A 24,757-nucleotide genomic window follows, 5' to 3' on the forward strand; every position below is an offset into this window, starting at 1 on the left:
AACCCTAACTAAGACAGAATTTGTATTATCAAGATTTATAATAAAGTATTTTTAATGCAAGTTTGTGTATAGTCAGAGGTTTTTGCTGAAGCAATGCTGTCTTGACAGATGTACAAATACTGGAGATGTATGAATATGTTTGGAGACCATTTATATGATATTGAACTTAGGATGTTTAGTGAATGGGCATATTTATATATTGTGGATGGATTGCCTTATGAGTGTTTAAAATCAGAACCAGACATTGTCAGTGTTGTGACCTCTTTGATAAAGTGCATGAAACGGGACCCAAAAGGAACCAGTCGACCTGTTAGAGACATCACACTTCACTGAAGTCTTTATTCAGATGCCACATCTCATAGGACTTTCTACAAGGAATTGAATTTAATACCTAAACTTGACAGCAGCACAGCCTCTTATGAATGGAATGAAGGACTGTATGTTATAGGACTATGCTGCGGTGACTGTTGTAATCTTTGTATTATATTACTGGGCTAGTGCAATATTGATGTATTTGACTGTTAACAGCACTTTCTATTGTACAGTCCGAGTACAGGATATAGGAACAGAGATATGTAATATTGAATGGCATTAGCACTTTAGTATGTTATAGGATTGGTATATGTGAGCTCAAGGCTTTCTGTAGGTATATGCACTTTATGGACTAACTAGCTGTGGATACAGTGATATACCTATTAAATAACTATACACAAACTAGCATTAAAATACTTTAATACAGATCTTGATGATACAAATTCTGTCTTAGTTAGGCTTCATGGTATTGTTTTTTTAAACTGTCTTATCCATGATACTCCCATACCCGTTTGAAACTTCATGAGGCAGTTGCGACTTGACAGCACATTTTACTTACTATGCTTGCTGAGCAGGAGAAAATACCTGAAATGAACAAAAATTACGCTTCTTTAATAGTCGATATATAAAGAGTATTGGCCATTGATGTACAAAGCAGGAACAAACCTTGTGGTTGTCACGCAAATAGTGTCCGGGGCCATTTTTCAAGCAAACTACACCAAAATTGCAGGGAGTCTAGTCCTGCCTGTCCACTAAAGACGTACCAAGTTTTAAGGGGAGGCCCCTGAAAAAGCTGACTTCAGCCACTCTTCATTGTTTTCTATGGGGTAGGGGGTGGGGAATCTAGGTCTTTCTCCAGGAAACAGGTAGCCTTAGTCAAACAACAGCAACCAATGACTAAAAGCCAATGAAAACAACCAATAAAGCCAAGCAAAACCAATGTTAAACCAGAGCATTCCCCCTGAACCAAAGTGAAGCAAAGGATATATTACAAACCCAACAGAACCAACATCAAACCAGAGAATCCCAGTATCCAATTTAACAAGCTAGTAATGCCAGGGCAGCAGCCAGACCTGGCAATGGCATATGGCAAGTAAGCTACATTGACATAAACATGCATAGAGTAATGCTGCCTCTATCCTCCCTCCTATTACTTGGGAAGCCTGCAAAGGGCAGGGGAACAAGCTGCTGCAACTTTTAAAATGCTATTCCCAGATATTTCCAAAGATATCTGGAGAATTTGATAATGTAAATACTGGTTTATCCAAATGTTTCAGATATACTTGAATAATTCCAAATATGTTTTTCAGGTATATAATTGTTATCCCTGAGCCAATTTGCATACCCCTACTCCCCCTGTCCCCACTGTATTTAGATAGATGTGAAACTGCCTTAGAGCAGCTTAGATAGATGCAAAGCATTCGGCCATTGCTCAATATGGCAATAATTCTTTCTGCATTCTAAATAGAGTTCTTTCTCTGACCGTTCTTTGAAGGGCTGCCAGTGGTCGCAGGATTCTGCCCTTAGCACAGTCATTTTTCCTTATAGGAGTGAATTAGTCTTTAATCTACAGGGGAGAAACTACAGAAGCAGACTGATTGATGTGGGGCTAAATTCGCTCCAGCTAGTGGTATCAGCAAACGAGAATTAAGTGGGCTATCTTCCTTGTCTCGTGCTTGATTTTGTTTCTTGGTCATGCGAGAAAGAGATAGAATCTTAGGAGCTAACTGTTAGAAATATAGATCTTATCTTTCTGTTTTATCAGCTTGGCACAAGTGGCGCCAACTCTTTTCATGACGACTCTAGATCACTCATACAACATGGAAATGCATTTTCTTTTGGTCTCAAGCGTAAACTCAGGAAGGCTCGATTGTATCGCGTTACTCAGAGATCAGAATCTGGGGACGGCGCAAAACCAAAAACCCCAGAGGGCAAGAGTGCCGAGAAGAAATCCAAGAATATTTTCATTGCAGGTTCCTTGCAAAGGACATTTAGGCCCGGCTTATTTATTTTATAAATAAAAATAAAACGATTATTTTATAGATCATTCTATAGCGATTATTCGGAGAGGGGAGCGGGGGCAACAACAGAATCCCATTTCCAAGTTGGCAGGCGCCCGAGGTGGGGATTCTAGTTTTAAAGAAAAACCCGCCCGGGCCTGGATTTGGTGTGTTTCCCTTCTTCGCTTGCGCCCAGCATTCCTTTTCTTCCAAGGGGTGAACTCGCGGGCGTCGGGAGGGAGCGGCCGGATTGCCTTCGCACTTCCCCTTCCCCCTCTTCTTTCGCGCACCAAAACATCCCCAACGCCGCGGCTCGGCCAAGCCAAGCAGGGATCACCGTATTCACCACGTGGCCTTGGCTTCTCCGCCAATCCCCAGCCGGGGAACCCGCGCGAAACCCCGCCCCTGCCCCTCTCCCTCCCAGCCTCTTCTGCCGTGGCTGCTCCGAGTGATTAATTTTTGTCATATGACTGTCACACCGAATGGAGTCGGGTTCGCGGAACTAGCTGGCTGCCCCAGCTGCGTGCCGAGACTGGGGCTCCGGTGGGGCAACAGAGCAGCACCCGCCCGCCCAAAATGCCACCCACACCCACTTTGTTGCAGAAGCTTTTCAGCAAAAAGAACGGCTTGATTTCCCCCTGCAGAGACCTCAAGGAGGAGTGCGTCTTCAGGTAGGGACACTGGGAAAGGGCGGCAGGGCTGGCTGGCAGGCAAGCAAGCAGCCAGACTGGGGGACCGACCCGTTCTTTTTCTCGCTGGGATGCGTTCGGGGGCTTATGCCGCTTGCCTAAGCTCTTCCGATTTCCATGCAAGCTCTAGTTCAGAGGATGAACTCTCCCTGTGCTCCACTGGCTAACTTGAGAGAGACTCTGGGTCAGCCCAAGAGCAGGATCCAGGTTCAGTAACACCTTAAAGACCAACTAAATTTCCAGGGTATGAGCTTTCGAGAGTCAGAGCACCCTTTGTCAGCCTGTTTCTCTCTCAGCTACTTTCACTCCCACCTCCCCTCTTCCCCGGAGAAGGCGGGAGAGCTCTCTTGGCATAGCCTGCCTTGGCCACACAGCCGATCTTCTTTCCAGGCGGAAATCACACGGATGTGTGTCTTCGCCATGCGTCAAAACTTCGTGCAACGTTGTGTCTTTTTTTCTGGGGACTCCCCCCTCCCCTGTTTCCCTGTACGGCCGTCACGTGTGTGCATGGCTGTGCAGAATCGAGTTTGCATCACTTTCCTGAGCTTTGCAAAAGAGAAACGACCCCCAAACGAGCCACTTCCCCTACTTGGCTTCTTTCTAAGTCTTCGCCTTTGCTGCTGGGGGTGGAGGGTGGAGTGGCGGGGCGGGGGAGACCGGTCTCCGGCCACTTTCCCAGGGCGCGGCCTCGTTTCTTTCTTTGTGTTGGTTAAAGCTTTGATATGGTGAATTGAATTGATCCACATTCAAAAGAAAAGATGCCAGTTCTTTTGGCTGCCCTGAAATGGAAAGGGAAGGTTTTGCATCTGGTAAGTGCCACCTTAAATGTTAAGGAGGGACAGAAAAGGGAACTGCGTGGCTGCCAGAGTGTAGGGTTACCAGAGAAGCCCGTCAAGATCCTGCTGCACACAACCCAATCTGGCCAAGCGAAGGCACCCAATAAAAGTCTGCAAGCCAAAGATGCTTGTCCAAAAGGTCTTTCTGCTTCTCATTCACTTTGCTTTTACAAATTTTTAAAAGGTTAAATATATGCCATGGTAAAAATCCCACCAATTGGGTTGTATGATTTACATCTCATTTTATTTGATGACAATCTGAATCTTGTCACACAGTCACCATGTCATTTGTATTTGAGGAAGGGGGTGAGGTAGGAACTGAATTGGTTAACTCCATAAAAATTTAAGTACTGGGGTCAGAAAATCACTCAAAGCTTTTCCATATGTAACTTGTAAAAATGGTTCTGGAATTTGGAGGGCAGCTTGATTCAGTGCATGTTTCTTGGATGCAAGTTGCACTCATTTCAATTTGTACATAGTTATTTGGGAGCAAATCTCAATGAATTCAGTGGCATTTGTCTCTGAGGGAATCCACAGAGTCCTTTGGCTGTACAAAAAGGGTTTATACAGGTTTTGTAGAATTGCAATTGAATAATATAGAGGTCCGGAGCAGCCACAGCAAGAATTAATTACATAGTATGAATTTACTACCAAGAAAGTAGATGTAATAGAATTCACTTGATCTGCATTCATTTGCTTAAATTGCATGAGATAACATTCAAATCTGGGAAGCTGCTAGCTAGGTATTTCTCCTCAGCTCACTTTGATACGGATTTTGCTATTCCCACAACGTCTAATTGTTAGACATTTTACTGATTGTGTAACTATCTCCTTCAGCTTGATTATATGTCAAAACAAAATATAGTGCCCCAGGGCTATTGTGCAGAGCCATGGATCAGCACCCTTTAATTTTAAACACTAGCAGATTATTACTTTGCATTGAGCATTGACACCAGTTCATAACCTGTCACTCTTGCCGTATTCTATCAGTAAAACTTTTATTGGAGCAGACTGGGGCAAGGACAGGGTGTTGAATTAAAAGCTAGCTAACATCATGCTGATTAAATATTTTGGGTCGTTTACATCTCCTGAGAATTACGTCCTTTGCTTTAAAAAGTTAAGGGGTTTCAGCTTTTAACAGATATTTCTTCCTTGATTTGACAATAACAATTTTAGAGTAATGCTGTGGGATAAGCATCAGCACAAATGAAGTTTGGCATCTACCTGGTCTGTGATGCAGAGAAATTAGCCGTGTTAGTCTGATTTTACCTGGTCTGTGGAAATGATAGGCACATATTGTGACTTACATGCACATATAATGTACAGATGAACTCAACATCTGTTTCCATTGCCATCTTGGTACTTACCTGTTTGGTTTGAAGAACTGCTAAGTGGTCCCAAGTCCTCTGTGTTTTATAAGCAAATTTGACAAAGAATTGTTCTCACCTGGAGAAGGCTTAAATATTCTAACTGGTTTTGTGTTACCACCTCTATGATAACACACCGCCTCCCCTCACTTGTTTTAAGTTGGGTTTCACCTTGGAGGGCACAACGATTTTCTATATCAAGTCAAAATATGAATCCTGACAAATAGAAAAAATGCTTATGCATTGTATCAAGATATAAGCTGTTCAAAGTCTTTTCTTTTTTATGCTAAGGTGTAACATTGAGGAAGTTTTTAGCAGGTTGGGAATAATTTCTTTGTGACCTATGACAAAACATTTTTTTTTAAAAGCACAGTGATGATAGGAAAGCGTATATTATTTTGGCTGCAATTTAACCAAAGTTAAACAACTTTAAAAGGCTTAATTCTCTCTTGATTATTTTTATAATAAGGTTTGTATCCCACTTTCTCCAGGGATCAAGGTGCCTCGTAACAATAATCAGTAAATACATATATGACAATAATGAATATATTCAATAATTAACATATTTAAAACAATACAATAACAGTAGTTCGCTCTGGAACACTGTGTTTGTGAGTCATCCTCTATGATGTTTACCCCTAACATAGCATCCATAGGCACCACCATGGTGCCCCAGAATGGATTTCCCAGTGCCCATTTGTTTCTTTCCCAAACCATTAAGTCAGTCATGAGTTTCCTTATTGAAGCCGAAGGTTCTTCAGAAGAACTCAGAAGGCATCAATCAAATGTACCTTGGGTCTCAGTACCTTGGGGACTGCATCTCTGGTTAGCATTCTGGATTACCATCCAGGGAAGAAACAAAGGCCAGTTTGCCCAGGCACCTGGCCTCATGACAAATTGGAGTTCAATTCAAGGTTTCTGAAACCAGAAGCTTCCAATTGCACTGTATATATGAAGGGACATGAGTATAAGAACAAGCTATGTTAATGGTGAGCACAAACAGAGGTTTATTGTGTCATTTGAGTAACATTCAGTGAAAAGGCAATGGCAACTGTTGATTAGATCTCAGTAGATGGGTGTAAATTTTATCAGCAATATTACACGTGTGTAGCTATGCTAAGAATAGGGGAAAGTAGCAGGTGGGAATCTTGGTAGAGCATTTGTAGGAAGAGTTGCTTAGCAGGCTCTGGAGGTGCTTCAGAAAACAGCCACTGCTACAAGGTGTGGAATCGCTGGCCAGATCTCAGTGGACAAGTGTGAATGAAGCCAGAAAGAGCATGGAGAGTGTCCAAAGCAGCAGAACTCTGTTTTCGTTTAAACCTTTTCATACCATCTTTTCCAACTGCTTTCTTTAGAGTATAGCATTGCAATCTTGAGCAGAATTACACCCTTCTAAGCCCATTAACTTTAATGGACTTAAAAGGATGTTAACTTTTTTTAGGATTACACTATAAGCCTCTGTTTTACCAGCATGTCCCATCTACTCTAAACCTGTGCCACACAGCCAAAATGTGCCACACAAGCATGCTGTGTTGCAACCTACTGAAGTCCCTTCTACAACTGCATGCTCATTTTCTGGGCTTTTAATTGGGAAGCTGTTGGGAAACGAGGCAACGGCATTTTTTCTGATCCCCTTGTCCTGTTGTCAAGAAACTGGCCTGTCTTAACCCCTTTCTTTGCTTTTCAAAACTGTGGTTCAGGCTTTTGGGCCTAGCTGGGCCACAGAAGAGAAATCTCTGGAAACTTACTGTAACTTTGAGCTAGAAGTTCCCAGATAGATGAAGTTGGAGACAGAACCATAGCGCACAGGTGCAGATGAGATTGTGTAGACCAAAAGCCTTCCAGGTCAGGTACCTGAGGGAGGCTCTTTGGACACTGGTGGGGCAGGTTACTCTGACTGGGAACACATTTCAGCTGCAGAGGGATGTGGTCATGTGTCTGAGCAGTGCCCTGGTTGGTTCAGCAGGATCATGCCATGTTGCAGGCAATATGAGATAAAGAAAGGTCTTCAGTTTGGTTTTTACTTCCAGGCCATCCTGAGCTCTCGAACTGGCTACTGGTTTAAAGTGTCAGCTATAAGCCATTTTGTTCCTGGACTTTTTGAGACTGGACTTAAGAGTTCTGATTGGACTTCTTTGGTTTGACCTGAAGAGGTAACATCTGGGTTAGGTAACCAAAGCCTGTTGAGTAGTTTACAGTGCAATCCCAAGAAGAGTTAGCTCAGTCTATGCCCATTGATTTCAATAGACTTAGACTGGAGTAACTCTTCTTAGGATTGCACTGTTAGAGTAGTTATTTAGAATTTATTATTTTCTTTCCTGCCTTGCACAATATCTATATTTGTAATCCTTTGCACAATCCTTAATAAACTTCATTAATCATATGTTGTAGTGTTACTGAGTTTTGGCTCTGAATCCAGTACTTTGGCCAGATTGGCTTCAGCTACCAGATAATTCTTTTTTGTGGCACTCATTCTGCAGGCATCCTACTTTGCAGGGCTGACTTCTCAATTAACAGCTGAAAGGGCTGAAGAATTTGTTCCTTTGGTCTCTAAGCTTAGGGTTAGCTAGAGAGAACTGGGGGCAGCTTGTTACCCTGGGAAAGAGTATTTACCCGCTAAAAATGTGTTTTGTTCTTTGACATACACCCCCCTTTCCACTATTGTTCTTTTCTCTTGGAGATGGAGTATTGTGAGCTTATGGACTTCTATTTCACAAGAGTGGTTCAGAGAAAGTTTCACAGAGGCAGAAGGTAGCCCACCAAATATTTTAGGATCTAAGATGCAGACAACATGAGACATTGGAGTATCATGAGTTCTGGGAGGGATCATGGTCAGTTGGGAGGTGCTATGTCTCAATTGTAGAACATCTGCTTTGCATGTAGAAGGCCCCAGATTCAAGTGCTGGCACCTCTAGTTGAAAGTATCAAGTAGCAGATGATATGAAAGACCTCTGCCTGAGTCCTTCGAGAACTGTTGCAAGTCAGAGAAGACAATACTGATCTTGATAGACTAATAGTCTAACTTAGTGCTTTTTTCTTTGAAAAAACAGTCAGTATTATGATGGTTGCCACCTTGGAGGCCCAAGCTTGCCAACTGAAAGAGATGCCAGTACTATAGAAAAAGGTGCTGGTACAATGTACCAATGCATACTGCCAGAAAAAAAAATAGAGATGGGTATGAACTGGAAAAAAACGAATCATGTGGTTCGTGGTTTGTCAAATTTCATGAACCATAAACTTTCACAAACCTGCCCCTGGTTCGTGAAAATGTCACATCCAGGTCAGAAAAATCATCACTTCCGTGCCAGCAGAAGTTCACTTCCGGGTCAGCATAAGGTCTGCAGGAAGTACATCCCCTGTTGCCTAGGAAACTGATTGATTGGCACCAGGCTGTCTGCAATGACGAACCAAAAAATGAACCAAACGAACCAGCCTAAAGTTCGTGGCAGTTCGTCAGAAATGGGATCTGACGAACCGCTGGTTCGCGAACCATGAACCAGCCTGGTTCATGCTTAATTTTGGTTCATATTTCAGTTTGTGCCCATCTCTAAAGGAAAGCCTTGCACTTCATGTGTTCATGACTGAATAACAACATGGTTTTGGGTCCTAGAAATGCTAACATATGGGCTCCCCCCCTTCCCCCTTATCAGGACAAGAAGCAACCCAGGAGTGTCATTTTTGATCCAGGAACCAATGTACGTAGAGTGGAAGAGCTATAGCCACCTCCCCCAAAATCATGACTATAATTCATTTTGGGGCTCTCCTTGTGGCTGCTCTTTAGTGCCTTAAAGCATGTTGGAAGGTCCTTTCCTGGAACCCTAATGTCATGTGTAGTTTGGCCCCAAGGCTTCAGTCTTAACTTATATTTAACTGGGAGAAATTCCAGTTGAACTTGTGCAACTGATTTACAGCCAGTAGTCTGTGACAGTCACCAAAGCCCTTAGGGTTTTTCTTCTCTGGGGAAAATGCAGTATTTACCCTATGATTCCTTTATTTACATTGCTTCTGTGACTCATTGCAGTCTTCCATCTACTTATCAGTATTCCATATTGGGGAATATCATAGTGTATTTTCTGCTGGTGTAGTACTCTGAGCAAGCACAAAACAAGTACCCTTTAATAAACCTCATAGATGTGAATAGGGGTGTGCACAGAGAAAATATGTGGGTTTCCTGCTCTGTAAAAATTTGGAGCATACAGAAGATCACAGCAGGAGTCCTCGGCTTTTTCACCCGATGGGAGGAGGGAAGAGGGAGCTCCCTCTTCCCTCATCCCATTGGGTGAAAAAGCCAGCCTGAAAACTTTCAAAGCTCAAAGCAGTGTTGAAAAGCCCTGCTCTGAGCTTTGAAAAACTCCAAGTTGGCAATTTCACCCAGTGGGAGGAAGCTCCTTTTGTATCCCTCCCGTTGGATGAAATAGCCAGCCTGGCTACTGTCAAAGCTCAGAGCAGTGCTGAAAAGCCCTGCTCTGAGATTTGAAAAAGTCCAAGCCAGTTATTTCACCCAATGAAAAGCCCTGTTCTGAGCTTTGAAAAACTCCAAGCTGGCTATTTCACCCAATGGGAGGGAGGCAGAGAGAGCTTCCTCCCATTGGGTGAAATAGCCAGCGTAGACTTCTTTAAATGCCCCTTTCCCTGCTGCTTTGCAGGGGCAAGGAAGAGCATTTAAATTGTTGGCCCGAAGCTTCCTGAAGCAATACCAATTGCTTCGGGAAGCTTTAATTTGGGGTTTCCAAATAGAGTCCTGCGTGCAGGGCCCGATTCGGAAGTCCCGACTCCCGAATCTTTGCAAATAGGGTCTGATTCGGGTATTTTACCCAAATTGGAAACCCCAATTGTGTACCCCTAGATGTGAATGTAATTAGGAATTAGAAAACATGGGGTTTAACATACTTCTTGCTGCCAGAAAAGTGAAACCAAGTAATTTCTTGGACAGATAAATACCACCTTATACCGGAAACCCACCGACGGATACTCATATCTACATGCCTCCAGCTACCACCCTAAACATACCACTTGGTCGATTGTCTACAGCCAAGCCTTACGTTACAATCGTATCTGCTCCAATCTCTTGATCAGGACTCCCACTTAAGAGATTTACAACAAGCATTTTTGGGGCTATAGTACCCACCTAATGAAGTGAGGAAACAAATCGACAGAGCCAGACTAGTGTACAGAAACAGCCTGCTCCAGGACAAACCTAAAGGAACTAACAAAAAAACACCACTGGTTGTCACCTACAGTTCCCAGCTCAAACCCATCCAACGTATCATCAGTGACCTACATGCCTCACTCTCACAAGTCCTGGGTGGAAGACCTCTCCTTGCCTACAGACAGCTCCCCCAACCTTAAACGACTTTTCACCTACAACCATGAATCAGCTAGCAGAGTCACCAACACAGGCACCAGACCCTGCAACAGACCCAGATGCCAGCTCTGCCCTCATGTCTACCCAGGAAATACAATTACAGGACCCAATGGTGTCAACTGCACTATCTCTGGCTCTTACAGCTGCTCATCCTCCAACGTGATATATGCCCTCATGTGCCAACAATGTCCATCTGCTCTGTACATTGGACAAACCAGCTAACTTCTGCGCAAAAGAATAAATGGACACAAATCTGACATTAAAAATGGCAACATCCAGAAAACAGTGGGAGAACACTTCAGTCTATCAGGACATTCCATCAAGGGCAGAAACCTTTCAAAACAGAATCCAAGGGGAAGCTGCTGAATTGGAATTCATATGTAAATTTGACTCAATCAGGCTTGGATTGAATAGGGACTATGAATGGTTATCTCATTATCAGACGTAACTGATTTCATTATCAGAAGCAAACTGATCCCATTATCAGAACTGTGATTCTCAAAAGCTTATGCTACAGTAAAGTTGGTTAGCCTTAAAGGTGCTACTGGACTCTTTTCTATCAAGTAATTTTATACAACTAATCTTTACTTTGGATAGATTCTTTGACTTCTTGTAATCCTTTCTTTTTAATCAAGTTTGTAGGCTGCTGTACATTCTAATGATCATGAGTTTGTTCTTTTGTGTGACTGTGTCTCTGTGTTCTATGTGTGATCACTTCCTTGTCTTGAAGCTGTGTGTGTGATTCACTAAGATGTGTTTGACCCACCTTTGGAGCATTCAGTCTCTATTAAATTTCTTCAGTTGTTTCTCCTTCTCAGAGATAAAGCTCTTTCAAAAGGAGACAAAGCTAAAAGAGCAAATAGTATGGTTCCTCTTTTGCAGTTCTGGAACATTGCAGAAAGTCATACAGGACCTGGGAGCAGGGCATATATTTTAACTGTTCTTATGCAGTGTTTGTTTAATTAAAGTGAACCTCTTTGGTACGCTTTGTCTTCTAATCTGAGATATTTCTTATGACTGAATGTCAACTTTTCACCTGTTTTCTGATCTTTGAGGCTTTGGGGAGTTTTCTTTGCAGTAGTTTCCTCACACTATACATTCCATTCCTTTGCTTCCACTGTGGGAACTAAGCCAGGTGCTCTGTTTGTATAGGTGTATTATGGTGCCAAGGAGGGAGAAAAAGTTGTACAGTGAGGGACTTGAAAGGGCCTTGCTAAGATGGCTCCTTTCCTTTTCAGAACCCTTAGCTGGGTTGACATTATGAGATGCTGGAATACAAAGACCTTCCTTGACTTTAGGATAGCAGCTTCCATTTCTGGGAGTGTTCTTGAAAACCTTTGGTTGTAATTCTGTGTTAACTTACGTGGTGTTTACTTCTGAGCATACATGTATAGAACAGGCTATTAGTAGGGCTATCAACTCTTGGTGCTGGGAACAGTATGGCATGAAGACGTAAATGTTGGACGCAGAGCTGGAAGAAATTGTGATAATGGTAGAAGTTTCTGAAGTCCTCATCTGGCATAATTTCAATGCATGGAGGGAAGGGGAGCCAACTCCAGTTTTGGAAATTCCTGGCAGTTTGGCGGTGGGGCCTAACCTTCATGGAGGGGGAGAGCAAGACTGCATGCATGAGGATCTGAAGGGTCAGAACAGAGCCTATCCTTGCTCATAAAATTGTATACATGTACAATTCTCTTTGCTTGTAGGAATTGTGGGATGATTATATTGGCTTACTTCATGTGTTTGTTGTCAAGATTACTGAGATAATTTATATGAATATACTGCTAAAACCGTTATAATTACAATGGTTGTTCTTCACTTTTCCTTTATGGAAAATTGTCTGATCTAAAGCGATTTCCTGGAATAATGTATGGGTGGCAGATAGTACTACTATTTGATGGAACTAGCATCAAGTGGAGAAGCAATGTGTGCATTTTTGAGGAACATTACCTCAGTATACGCCTTTGGGATTGCTTTCCTTTCTCAGTGGAAATGATTCAGTCCTTAGTAAAGGGAATGATTCACTTTTCACTGTTCCTCTTGAGCTTAGCTGAAGTAGAGACATGTTTCTTCAGTTTTGCAAGTTTTTCCTTCTTGGATAACTTGGCCTGTTGACTTGGAGGATAAACTTCAGTTTTCTTTTACTTCACTTGAGCTTAGCTTTTTTTTTAAAAACTGCTTCTGGATATATTTGTAAGAGGGGAAAATAACTGACGGGATGGTTTCATAATTAGTCAAGATAATCTCTCCTATTGCCACATCGTGGCAGAGTGTTCACAGCATCACATGTTTGTGTGTAACACAAGGAAGAAACTTGTTCCTGTCTGGGGGGGCTGGGTGCAAGGCCATCACTTTGAGTGGGATTACACTCGATTTGCCCAGTAATGTAGCAAAGAATGAAATATATCAGTTTATCTTTGTGAGTGATGATCAGTGTAATTTTAAGAAGGGTGTACAGAGTTTTGTCAGTCAAAAACAGGAAGCAACCAGTAATTTTGAGTGAGTTTTCAAGATGTCTTGATATGGATTAGTTCTCAAAATGCTTTACACTAACTACAATCCTGAACAGAATTACGTCCTTCTAAACCAGGTATTTTAAAATCCATACCCTGCATCTAACAGTGTGATCCTAAGAAGAGTTGATTTTAGTGGGCTTAGACTGAAGTTACTCTGCTTAGGATGGCAGTGTAAAACTACTTAATTTCCGGCTTAATTTCCCTTACTCTTACAGTTAATTACTTTGGAGAAATAAATTTTAAAATCATCAGTCCTATCAAAAGTTGACCAGCATTACCCAATGTGAGAGTTCAGTATATGCTTAAACCCCTTCTCTAGAAATCAGTGGGAACATCTGGAATTGATGTGACACTAGTAGCATGGGAGCTACAGCAATGTTTCTTTCCTGCTCTCCTGGAGCATTGTAAGAAATTCTGGACCTTGTGGAAGCAGCCCGTGCCATGCTCCTTCCCATGGCATTATTAATCAGTCAGAAATGGAGAGTTAATGGTGATGTTATGAGAAATCATAATAAGATGTGGTGTTTCTGTTTTTCTGGGCCTTTTGCTTTGTCCTGGAGACAGGAAGGAGCAGTGTATCTGTGGTTCTCATGCATATCTGTTACATGTTTATCCTGCCTTTCCTCCAAGGAACTCAGGAAATACACGTGGTTCTCCCCTCCTCCATTTTATGTTCCAGGCTGCCTAAATAATGGATAATCTTGGTCCTAAGACATGCTGAAATTTGATTAAATCAGGCTTTCAGTTTGCATGGGAAACAAAATCACTAAACCTCCACTGAAACAGAAAGATTCCACTTTGAAGGGACTCCCCCTCCCCACTTGTGAGGATCTAGCTCTGGTTTCTAAAAACAAGAATACTTGTTTCCAGAAGTGGTGTCAAGAAAGGGTGGTGGTGGTGGTCCTACATTTGCATAAAAGTTGAAGTTATATACAGTAATAGCACATTTATGTATAACGTTAGGGGGGTTGTCCATATTCATAGGCAGTTAATCTCTGAATACCAATGCCAGAAGGCAATTTCAGGGGAAGGCCTCAGCCTTTGTGACCTATTGTTGGCCCTCCACAGCAACTGGTTGGCCACTGTCTCTAGAAGTAGACACTTATTTCTTTGGGTCCTGTCTTGATGTAGTTCTTAGAAAGGGACAGATATTTCAGACATAGTACTTTTTTATATAATGTAACTATAAGGAGCTTGACCACAGCAGATGGCATAGTTCAGTAGCATAGTTCAGTAGCAATGTTATGAGTGATTATTGCAGAACTTCCATAGTACAAATACTTCCCTACCTGGTGTTGTCTCTTATTTTGAAAAGTGATCTTCCACTTAAAAAGCCCTTGGAATATTGCAACGGTTCTCTTTCTTTCTCTCCATTATTTCAAGCACCATTATTTCCAAATTAAAATAAACACATCTCCTTCCATATGCCTTGAAAACATTGCAGGCTGTTCATTCAAGATGGCGACCATTCTAGATGTCCTGAAATCTCATTCCTTTTAATTTGTTGGAGTGATATGTCTTCCTCCATGTGTGGCAAGAGAGATGACGTCTGGATTGTGGCATGTTCTGCTTTTCAGATGAATCAGGTGTTCTACCACTGCTTCTTAAGGAAGCAGACTAGTTCAGGATTGTGTGATTGGGTGTTCCATGGTGGGCAAATTGTCTACTGGAAACATTCCTGAAGTTAACTATGCAGCTAGAGAGTGCCTTAATTAAGGCTCCATATGGCTTTTCTAAGTGTCTGATCTTGCCGGTTATCATTGCAATGGGCAGTGTTGGTCAGGATTGCTGCAGGGAGCACTTTAAAAAGTCCATTTTCAATACAACACCTTTGAGTAAGGATAGGCTCAGCTCTCAAAGCTAGCCTACCGATTCTTGTTGCTTGTAGGCAGGGAGACTCTTTTTCTTCCCCCAAGCTCAGAGTTCCAGACTAGCATAATGGCTTGGCATTGTTGAGACCTGCTAAAGCCTACACCTGATCTTGGCATCTACTGTCAACCCTTGGACCCCTCCCCCGGTTATCCTCTTTAATATTGATGCTTCCCTGCTTTTGCTGAGCGAGTGACAAGCACTGGTGAGAGTAAGGAAAAGCAGCTGTTTCTGCAACTCATTCACCTTCTCTCTCTGGGCAGAGGTGAAAATTCAGTCCCAAGGGAAAGGACAAATGAATGAGCAGTGGGCAGGAAGAGGGACAAATGCAGGACAGGGACCCAGTGACAGCATCTTACCGTAGAGTCCTGCAAAACGTGGAGCAGGTGCTGTAAAGCTGTGACTGCAACAGACTGCAACAAGGATTTTTAAAAAAATTCTATGTAACTCATTTTGTCTCAAATTTAAAATAAGTCAGTCCTTCCAAAGAAACGAGCAATTAATTTAGGAACTTGGGGGGGGGGTATTTCTTTATATATTTCTATCATACTTTTCTCCCCATTAAGGACTCAAAGCAGCTTAAAGAAACACAAAAATACATTTTAGACAAACAACAACAGTCGGCCTGGATCCAATGAGTTGGGTTGTTTGGGCCCCTGGTTGAGGGATGAAACCCTTTTGGCTCTTGTCCTTTTGCTCTTACCAGAAGGCCACATCTCTGCCCATATTCAGGCTCACATACCTGTAGCAGGAAGATAAACAGAAACTCTCTGTTGGCAGACGTGTTTCCAAGATTCCCCTTTTACGCGGAAAAATTTGAAAGAAGAAAGTACTATTTAGACCCAACTTTAGAACTTTTGGAATGTATTGCCAAACTCTTTTCTAAGAGTATGCAAGTTTAACATTTGGGAGTCTTAGGATGGAATAGCCACATCCCATCTGAATGGAGTTTAATGGACACATATAGCTTACGGACTGCATGCAGTCTGCTTCTGCTGTAATGCCCTCTCTTTCCTGGAAGATCCAATGACTATTTCAGCTTCTGTCAGCTCCATAGGCTTTTAATGATGCATTCATGTTTTCATGATGAGACATTCAAACTATTAACCTTTAATTTAATGCTGCCACAAGCTCCTGTACCTTTCATTTTGTTCATCTGCAATTGCATACGTTTGATATATAGTAGCCAAGAACAGGAGCCAAATCCCAGCAAGCTGCCACCTGTTCTAGGTGATTAATGAAGAAACTGAGGAGGATATAATAACGTAAGTCCAAACTTCATCTGTAGCTTAACACTGTGGCGTTGTGCCAGATGCCATGGCTGCATTCCCCTTCCTCCCTTCTGTTATGCTCTTGGATGAACTGAGCTTCACTAAAACTCTTTGGTCACCCAGCAGTCAAAGTCTTATTTTTAAACCACTGGGTTGCAATAGCTACCGTTCAGGTTTTGCTGAAAGTGGGGACTTGTTTTCGATAGTTCATAGGACAATAGTAGGGCATAACAGAACTGAAAGCCATGAGTATATTACAACTCTGCCTATCATTCATCAGCAAGTACCAATAAATGTCCAAGTTTTTTCTGTATGCTTCTGTTCTTAGGCTCTTGTAGGGACTTAAATAGATTGAAGGTCATGGTCACAAACCATTTTTATCTTTGAGCATGAAATGTTAGAAACTTGGATGTAGTTTGGTTTGGGCCCACCATGTGTTATGTAAAGTAGTGTCCATCAGTAATAATTTTGTATACATTTAAGAAGTATCCTGATGTGGTATTAATTGTTCTATATTACGGTGCTATAATCTGGAGAATTATAAGAATGTGGCTATGCGTAAAATCATTGGCTTTTATTGTCCAAACCTTTAGATACAAATGTGCTGATGGGTATACTGATCTAAAGAACCGAACAGATAAGAGTTATAAGCAGTAAACTGAGAAGCTTCTGGTCAAAACTCACCTCACTGTGTTGCATGGAAGATTCCTGTGATGCTTCGTTCAGTGACTAAAGTTGCACCTGCTCAGAAAATCTGGAGCAACTCTGACACTAATAGATTATGTGCAGAAGGATCTGCCAGTTCATCATCACGTCTTCTGTGCAGTCCCACATGGGAACTGCGTCTGCACAGGCCAGCCACAGACATTCCAAAGCTCCTAAAGGCGCGAGACGCTCGCCCAGCCTTTTCATGCACTTTTCTCCCCAGCATGGATATAAAAGGTGGACAAGTGTCTCCCTCCCTCCTCAGTTCTTCTGTAGCCACCACAGAAGAAGGATGTCTCTTCTCTAGCTCTTCAACTCTGATCAATAGATATCAGTTTGAGCCTTCAGATCCATGGCTTTGAAGGCTCTATTCAAGAAGTGTTCGAGTTGTGCAACCAAGATGGCTCAATCTGATGGGCATGACAAATGTCTTCTTTGTTTGGGCGATTGCCATAATACCACAGCAAGCAATTTACGCCAAAGATGTGCCATGAAAGTCATGATTGAAACCAGTTCTGTCACCCAAATAAGAGCTTTGCACGGCACAACGTCATTGTGATTCCAGCTTTGTTGCAATGGGACAAGTTACCAAAATGCTGGGATCTGTGGGTCCCACAAGTTGCTATATGAGTATAGCGGGATTGAGTCTTACAATGTAAAGTTCAGATCCATATATTTGATTGGATTATAAATACGATTGCAGCTGCAATTTGCAATCTGGTGCATGTGATGCCTTGACAACTCTCAGTGTACATAACTTTGTGAAACTAGTGCTGTCACTGCCTTCAGTTTATCTAGCAGTATGCATTTTAATTTTTATGCGTGTGGTATTCACCTTGGAGTAAATTAATTTTACTTCAGAATAGCTACTGTCTTTAAGGAGCTAAATCAGACCACAGGCAAGCTACCACCAAGTAGATTCTTCCTTGTTTTTAAAGACTACTTAAAACGAACTGTTGAGCACTGCTTTGAGTCTCGGAGAGAAAGGCAGACTGTAAGTGTGGTATGAGAACTCATTACTATTCCTATGTACAAATAGTGGGAATAAACTAGTATTTCACACAGAGCCAGTGTGAGTGGAATAGGACTAGGGAGGCCCCCTGGTCCAAATCCCCACTGTGCCATGAAGCTCACTGTTTGACCTTGGACTTCCTCAGAATAGTCTCTCTCAATCTGATCTGCCTTTCAGGGTTGTTGTTTAAAGAAAATGGAGGAAAATGTATCCTGTCCCAAGCTTTTTCAAGGAAGAGCAGGATAACAATGTAATAGAATAATTCTGTTTTTTACTATGTGCATACCTGTGGCATTTAAAAATAAATTGTGTTTGCATGCTTTGACAATAGTTTTGATGAAAAGAGAGTGGATGTAAAATAAATATTTTAATGAAATAAGGTTATTAAGTTGAAGTGGATATAAAGAAGTCATCCTACTAAGAATTTGAAAATAATAGAATAATTACTATGAATCCAGGGCTGATTCCGCACACGTTGGATATTGCACTTTCAATGCACTTTCAATCAACTGAGGTGGATTTTTTGTTCTGCGCACAAAAAAATCTGTTCCAAATGATCTAAAGAGGATTGGAAGTGCATTATCCAACGTGTGCGGAAATATCTGTGGATTCCAGATCATTCAAGAAGCACAAATGTTCTCCCTGTATAAAATGTACTGAAAAAACTGGGAGCAGTCCTCATTAGAATCCAAGGAGGGACCTTAATATAGGACTTACTGGGATGTGGTTTGTAGCTTTGAAAGCATGAAAATTGGCATAATTTTACTGCAATTTATGGAAATACTCTTACTGTGGATTTACTGTGTACTTTACATACTTCATGTAGAATATCCTTGATGCTCACGAAAGGTTTTGTGAGCATTTCCACAGATAAAAGCATGTGAAGAGCCACATTATAAAATGATTCACTTAAAGCTCTATGTGCAAAGCTCTTACGTCACACTCAGTGTTATTTAGTTTTATATCATTTTCCTCTATTCCACTTTATCTTCACAATGGCCATTTCCAGACGGCTTACCTGCCTCCGGAACGTTGCGCCATCTTGCGGGGAAAACGCGAAATATCGCATTTTCTCGCGCGAGTTTTGCGTGACGTCACGCAAAACTCGCGCAAGAAAACGCGATATTTCGTGTTTTCCCCGCAAGATGGTGCAACGTTCCGGAGGCAGGTAAGCCGTCTGGTAACGGCCAATGACTTATTTGAGAAATTGTGAGAGGTTCAAGGTCACCTGGCTGGCAGAGGAGGGATTCAAACCTGGTTATTCCAGGTTCTAATCTAGCATTGTCCCCCACCATGAGTGTAGGTTTGCTACAGGGAAGGGATCAGAGCCAGCACCCTCATGACAACTCCTATATGTATTGATTTTATTGGTTGTAAGCAAGCCTGATCCTATCAGATCTCAGAAGCTAAGAAAGGTTGGCCTTGGTTACTAATTAGATGGGAAACCTCCAAGAAGACCAGGGTTTCTATGCAGAAGCAGGCAGTGGCAAACTACCTCTGTTAGAGGTTTGTCGTAAGTTGGCTACGACTTGACAGCACTTTCCATCGCTACCAGTGTCATGTCTAGAGGGCTGCTAACTGGAGCCATGTCTAGAGAGCTATGTTATGCTGTCAAAATATGAGTATTTTGGCACCTTACAGACAGACACATTTATTGTAACCTACTTTTTTGTGAGCAAAAGCCCATTTAATGAGATGAAAGTGACATGCTGTCTGCATTCTTGTGCTGGTAGGGAACAGCACATACCCTCTGTCTCATGGGAAGGAATAGCACCACAGTTAAATGTAGATGGTAGAATAAAATAATATGTAAGTATCATTCAGCTTTATGCCAAACTTCTCATAAATTCTCTCTTCCCTTCTGTCCTTTTGAAACAGCTTCTAATTTATGTTCCCCGCTTTGTAAAATTACATTCAAAAATATTCATAAGGGAAGTTCCTTATCCTTAATTACAAAATCCCCACATTTCCCCGTATCTCATATACCAGAAGCCTTCCTTGGCTCCCTCCCTCCCTCGTGTTGTGTCTGGCAGCCTCATTGTTTTATTCTGCTCATGCCACAGACTCTAGCTTATTAGCATTTTTATTGTGAAATAATTTTAAGTGACACGGTGCTTTAACAGAATGAAGAGGTGTAGAAGAATTGTGTCAGAAAGGCCCTATTTTAAAATGGGGTGTGTGTGTTGAAAGCTCCCAGGGGGAAATGACAATCTGAACAGTTCCTGCCTCTGAGCTCTCCCCGCACCCCGTAACACAGACATATCAATGGCTCCTTGTAGTGCCTCTGGTTTTCTTTCAGCTGTGCAGCCGTGCCAGCTGTTTCATTGGGGTTTCCTGTCTGCCCTCAAATGGCCAGGAAAGCCCCGTTAATGTTCTGGAGCAGTAGGACAGGAAAACGGAATATCCTGCCTCTTTTTCTGAGAAGACAGAGAGTAGTTTTTATGTGAAAACCTTAACATCTGTTGAGAACAGATCCCAGCAGCTTTAGAAACAGTTTATTCTGTTGCTCAGGAGACAGACTTGAAGAAGAAAAGACTTCCTTTTGCAAAAGTCATAGCTGCCTCAAGCTTGCTAAGCAGCCAGAGGTATTGATGACATAGCTTTGAGGGAGCTGGTACTGTTGATAGCAAAAGCAGTGGTAGTGATTATATGCAAAAAGAGTTTTATTCCAAAAATGGTAATTGTTCTAGAAATGCGCTCCCGGAAGCCAACAACAAATCACTGGTAGCTGTGTTGGTACACTAGAAAAAAATTAGAAAAGCTTCATTAACCTAATATCTTTTATCAGGGCCAAGCTTGCAGTTTATAGCAGATTTCTGATGGAATGCAGGAGACTTAATTAGATTAGATGGTGCTGAATGTGTCTATAAATTCTTAACATTTGCCTGAAATGTTTATGCGCAGTCTTCTTTTGGGTGATTAAAATTTTACCTTCATAAATACTGATATTTATCATAAGTCATAGCAAAGGGTGAAATTTGATCATTCTTTGAAATGCCATATCCAGACATTTTGTGGTGGGGAAGACCCTAAGAGCATATTAGGAGGCCAAGTCAAGATGAAATAACAAAAATTGCAACTAAATACAGCAGTGTGTTTAAGTTACTAGGCCTAGAATGTTTCTGAAGACTGCTCGTCTTTAAGGGCTATGGCCCTGCCAAAGTTTACCAGTAATAGTGACAATTTCCCAGCATTTCCAACTGTCGTTTCAAAATGTTAGAAACTACTGGAAGATGTCAGCAGCATTCAATGCGTTTCTGACATTTACCGTAGCATTTAAATCACTTCAAAGTATATGCCTGTGTCCTCATTAAAGTTCATGACAAAACTCTCATTTTAATTCATTCAGGGTTTTACCCATACCATTAATTTTATTTTGAGTTTCTGTTAAACTGGCTAAATATCCTTAACTGAAGTGGTCAGCTGTGGTTTCATATTATTTTCTCAAGCAAGGTTTCCACAGAACTGTTAAAACTTGAGTCTAAATTATCAGGTCTGGTTTTCTTGGTTTTATAGTAATTATACAACTGTTTTATTTTATTAAAATACCTATATCCAGTTTTGCAACTTACCTACATCCATAGAGCAGTTCACAGCAACCAAATTAAAATAGATCACAAAAACATTCAATACAGCATGTAATAAAATAATCCAAAGTAAGCATCAGTAAGGCAGATCAGCCACACAGCAAACATTGCACTGTGTAAAGCTCAGAAGAATTTCTGGTATAAATGATCTGCATCTTTTAGGATCCAAAATACAAAATGAATGGGAAAATACAAAAACTCCAGAAATTTATCCTTATTAAAAGCAGATTCTTATATTTCTTCTTGGTCCAAGATTCTAAATACAAAACTTAATCTTATTGGATTAAACTGTGATATTATTCCGGGCTTGGAACTTGTAGTTGTTAAGTCCAATATTAAGAAGAATATCTGAGAAAGGGATTATTTTGGTCTCGTGCCTGTGGGGTTCTTCTTTATTTTTGGGTATTTCCCCACCAAAATCATTGCTCTCTTATGCTTTTTATCTAACGACCCCAAATTATATTAGAGCTTTTTTATTAACTCGTTTGAATGCACAGCCCACTCCTGTTATGAAGGGAAGGTTAAGAAAGATTCCTTATCTAGACTTCCTTTGTCGTTGTTACCAGGGGGAAATCAGTACTTTGATACATATTTTGCTGGAGTTTCCTCTTTCTGTTAGCCTAAGAAATAGGTCTTTAATGCAGTATCTAGATAATTTTTTATCCTTGTCTAATCATAATCTAGTTTTACTCCTTTTATCAGACATCTCCAAATTTTACCTTTTGCTGTTGCAAGATTCTTTCATTGGTTAACCCTGTTGTGTCTAAATGATGCTTCTTAACAGACGGGTTTCTACTACTCAAGACTTTTAGTCAAAGATCTTTAATCAGATTAAAGGAAAGGAAAGGGAAAAATATCAAATAAGGGTTTATGAAGCAGACAACTTTTCATAAATTTATCTATTGACCATCCTTTTCTGACATTATGATTTCAGTGCAATCTGAAACAGTTACATCTTTCTAAATCCACTGACTTCTGTTAACTGTTAAAGGGTAGGAGTCTGTTTAGGATTCTACTGTTATGCTGGAAAGTGGCTATGAAGCTTGCGTCCTCCTTTAAGTGTTCTTCCCAGCTTATATAAATGTTCTTCTGGATCAGGGCTGTTGGAATGTTGTAAGACTGATTGCATGGTGCATTTTGTTCTTGGCTATGAATCCTCAGAAAGGTTTCTGTGTGATGTCACTTGTTCTTGGCTTGTTCCAATGTTGTTAGTGTTAATAATAATACTAATACTAATAAAGTGCCATCAAGCCACAACTGACTCAAGGATTTTAGAGAAGAGATGAGCAGAGGTAACCTTTGCTTTTCTCTGCATAGTAACTGTGGTTTTCCTTGGTAATCTCCCATCCAAGTATTAACTATGGCTAACCCTGCTTATTTTCAAGTTCTGGCAGGCTCAGGATAGTGTGAGCTATTCAGGCTGCTCTTTTTAGTACTACATATAGTAATAAATATAAAGTAAATGCTTTCTTTTTGTGTCTATTTTACTTTAATCTTCCTTGAAATGGTTTCAGGTCACCTAATCAATCTGAAACTAGAAAAAGTCAAGCAGTTCCCTGGGGAAAACTTGAGTGTTAGTGCAGCTACCGTTCATAAGAATTGTGTGTCCAGGCCAGCTGCTTTGGGTGGGGGGGCATGATCCACTACTATCATTCATATGATAGTATGGAGAGAAATTTATTTCAATAGAAATGCTGGTTGGACTGACTCAGGATCCAGCAGCCTAATACTTTTATTTGTGTTTATTAACTAGATGTTACCAAAAACATAGGGCTGATTCTGAAAACTGAAGTTCTGTGTTTAGTGACTCTTCACTTCCTCAATAATACAATATAGTTTGTTTTCTTCTTTATTGTTTTATGGGGTAGATAGAAGTGTGCATTTTCTGCCAGTCATGTTGTCATATAGGATTACCAAGTCCAGCCTGACAAAGGCTGCCAAGCCTCCTGTGGGGAATGGGGATCCGCTGCCTCCTGTTGCCTGACATGTCTCCAAAAGTGGTAGGAGAATTTTTTTAAAATGGTATCATCATATGCAGTACCATGTCACTTCTGGTAAAAACCTTGAAGTGACATAGGGTAGCTCTAGGAATCACTGGAAACTCTATGGCTTTACCATTACCTATGTCATTTCTGGGTTTTTGCCAGAAGTGATGTGGTGCTGCAGCTGGCATTGTGGCGCCCCCCCCATGTCACTGCCCACAACTCTTCCCACTGGTTGCCACCACTGGCAACTCTAGGCCTGACAAACAAAGGGCCATTTGGAAAGTATGACATCAGTTCAGGGAAAAACCTGGAAGTGATATCACACCACTCTAGGAATTGCTGAAAATTCTGTGGGTAAAACTGTAAAGATTTCAGCTATTTCTAGATACAGCTGCCATCACTTCTGGATTTTTTCCTGGAATTGATGCCAGTCCTCTTCAGGAATCGCTGAAAACTCTGGTTTTGCCATAGCATTTCCAGCAATTCCTAGAAAAGTGTGATGTCACTTCTGGGCTTGTTTGTTTCAAGGGGCACACATGGATATTGGGGGACTAGATACGGAGTGCTGTTTTAGATGAAAGCCATGTGCTCTTGGTGATAGTAAATACTGCTTAAGTGACTTATGGAATTGTTGTGGGTCTATAATTCTGTGCCAAAATGTTCCTGAATGTCACAGCTAGAAGAATATTGTGATTCTCAATTCAGCATAAATATATAACCAGATCATACTTTTCAAATTATGCATCCTGAGACCATATATCAGCTAGAGATGAGCACTTTAAATCCTGGTGGGAAAGATGTGAACACATGCTTAAACTGGACTGTGCCCTCTGTTTCAGTTTTATTTTCTTAAAGAATGTGCATCTTTAAAATTCTGTTTTATCAAGGAATGTAAAAAAGGCTGATCTAAACTTCTGATGTTTAGAAGAAGTGGAAGGTGAGTGAGTAGCGGCTATAAACAAGAGTGCCTGCCCTATACTACGATAGGACAGGAAACAAAAAGTAGAAAGTTTTGGCATGGGGTTAGTCTGGTTTACTGAGTGATGTGGCAGTTGTTAGGCCTATTCAGGTTGCACAATAAACCTTGTTTTGAACTTAAATTATCCTCAGTTACATGGTGCAGCATTTTGGTGACAAAGATGTCTTTTCTGCCTCTGAACCCACCTGTATCTGTTCTTCATAGCCAGATGAGGCTACACTTGTCCTCACTGCTTGGATTTAGATGTTTTATAATTACTTGCAA

The 24,757-nt window shown here is 41.3% G+C and overlaps 1 protein-coding gene across 2 annotated transcripts in view; it reads left to right on the plus strand.

The window, feature by feature from the left end:
- The first annotated feature begins 2,800 nt into the window (after positions 1-2,800).
- Positions 2,801-24,757, plus strand: part of FNIP1 (folliculin interacting protein 1) — a 125,111-nt gene continuing 103,154 nt past the window's right edge. For both annotated transcript variants that reach the window (XM_054976204.1, XM_054976205.1), the window contains exon 1: positions 2,801-2,983. In XM_054976204.1, the coding sequence (XP_054832179.1) occupies positions 2,889-2,983 (95 nt within the window). In that variant the 5' untranslated portion in view covers positions 2,801-2,888. The remainder of the gene's footprint in view (positions 2,984-24,757) is intronic.

The sequence above is a fragment of the Eublepharis macularius genome, chromosome 4, assembly GCF_028583425.1.
Source record: "Eublepharis macularius isolate TG4126 chromosome 4, MPM_Emac_v1.0, whole genome shotgun sequence".
NCBI lineage: Eukaryota > Metazoa > Chordata > Lepidosauria > Squamata > Eublepharidae > Eublepharis > Eublepharis macularius.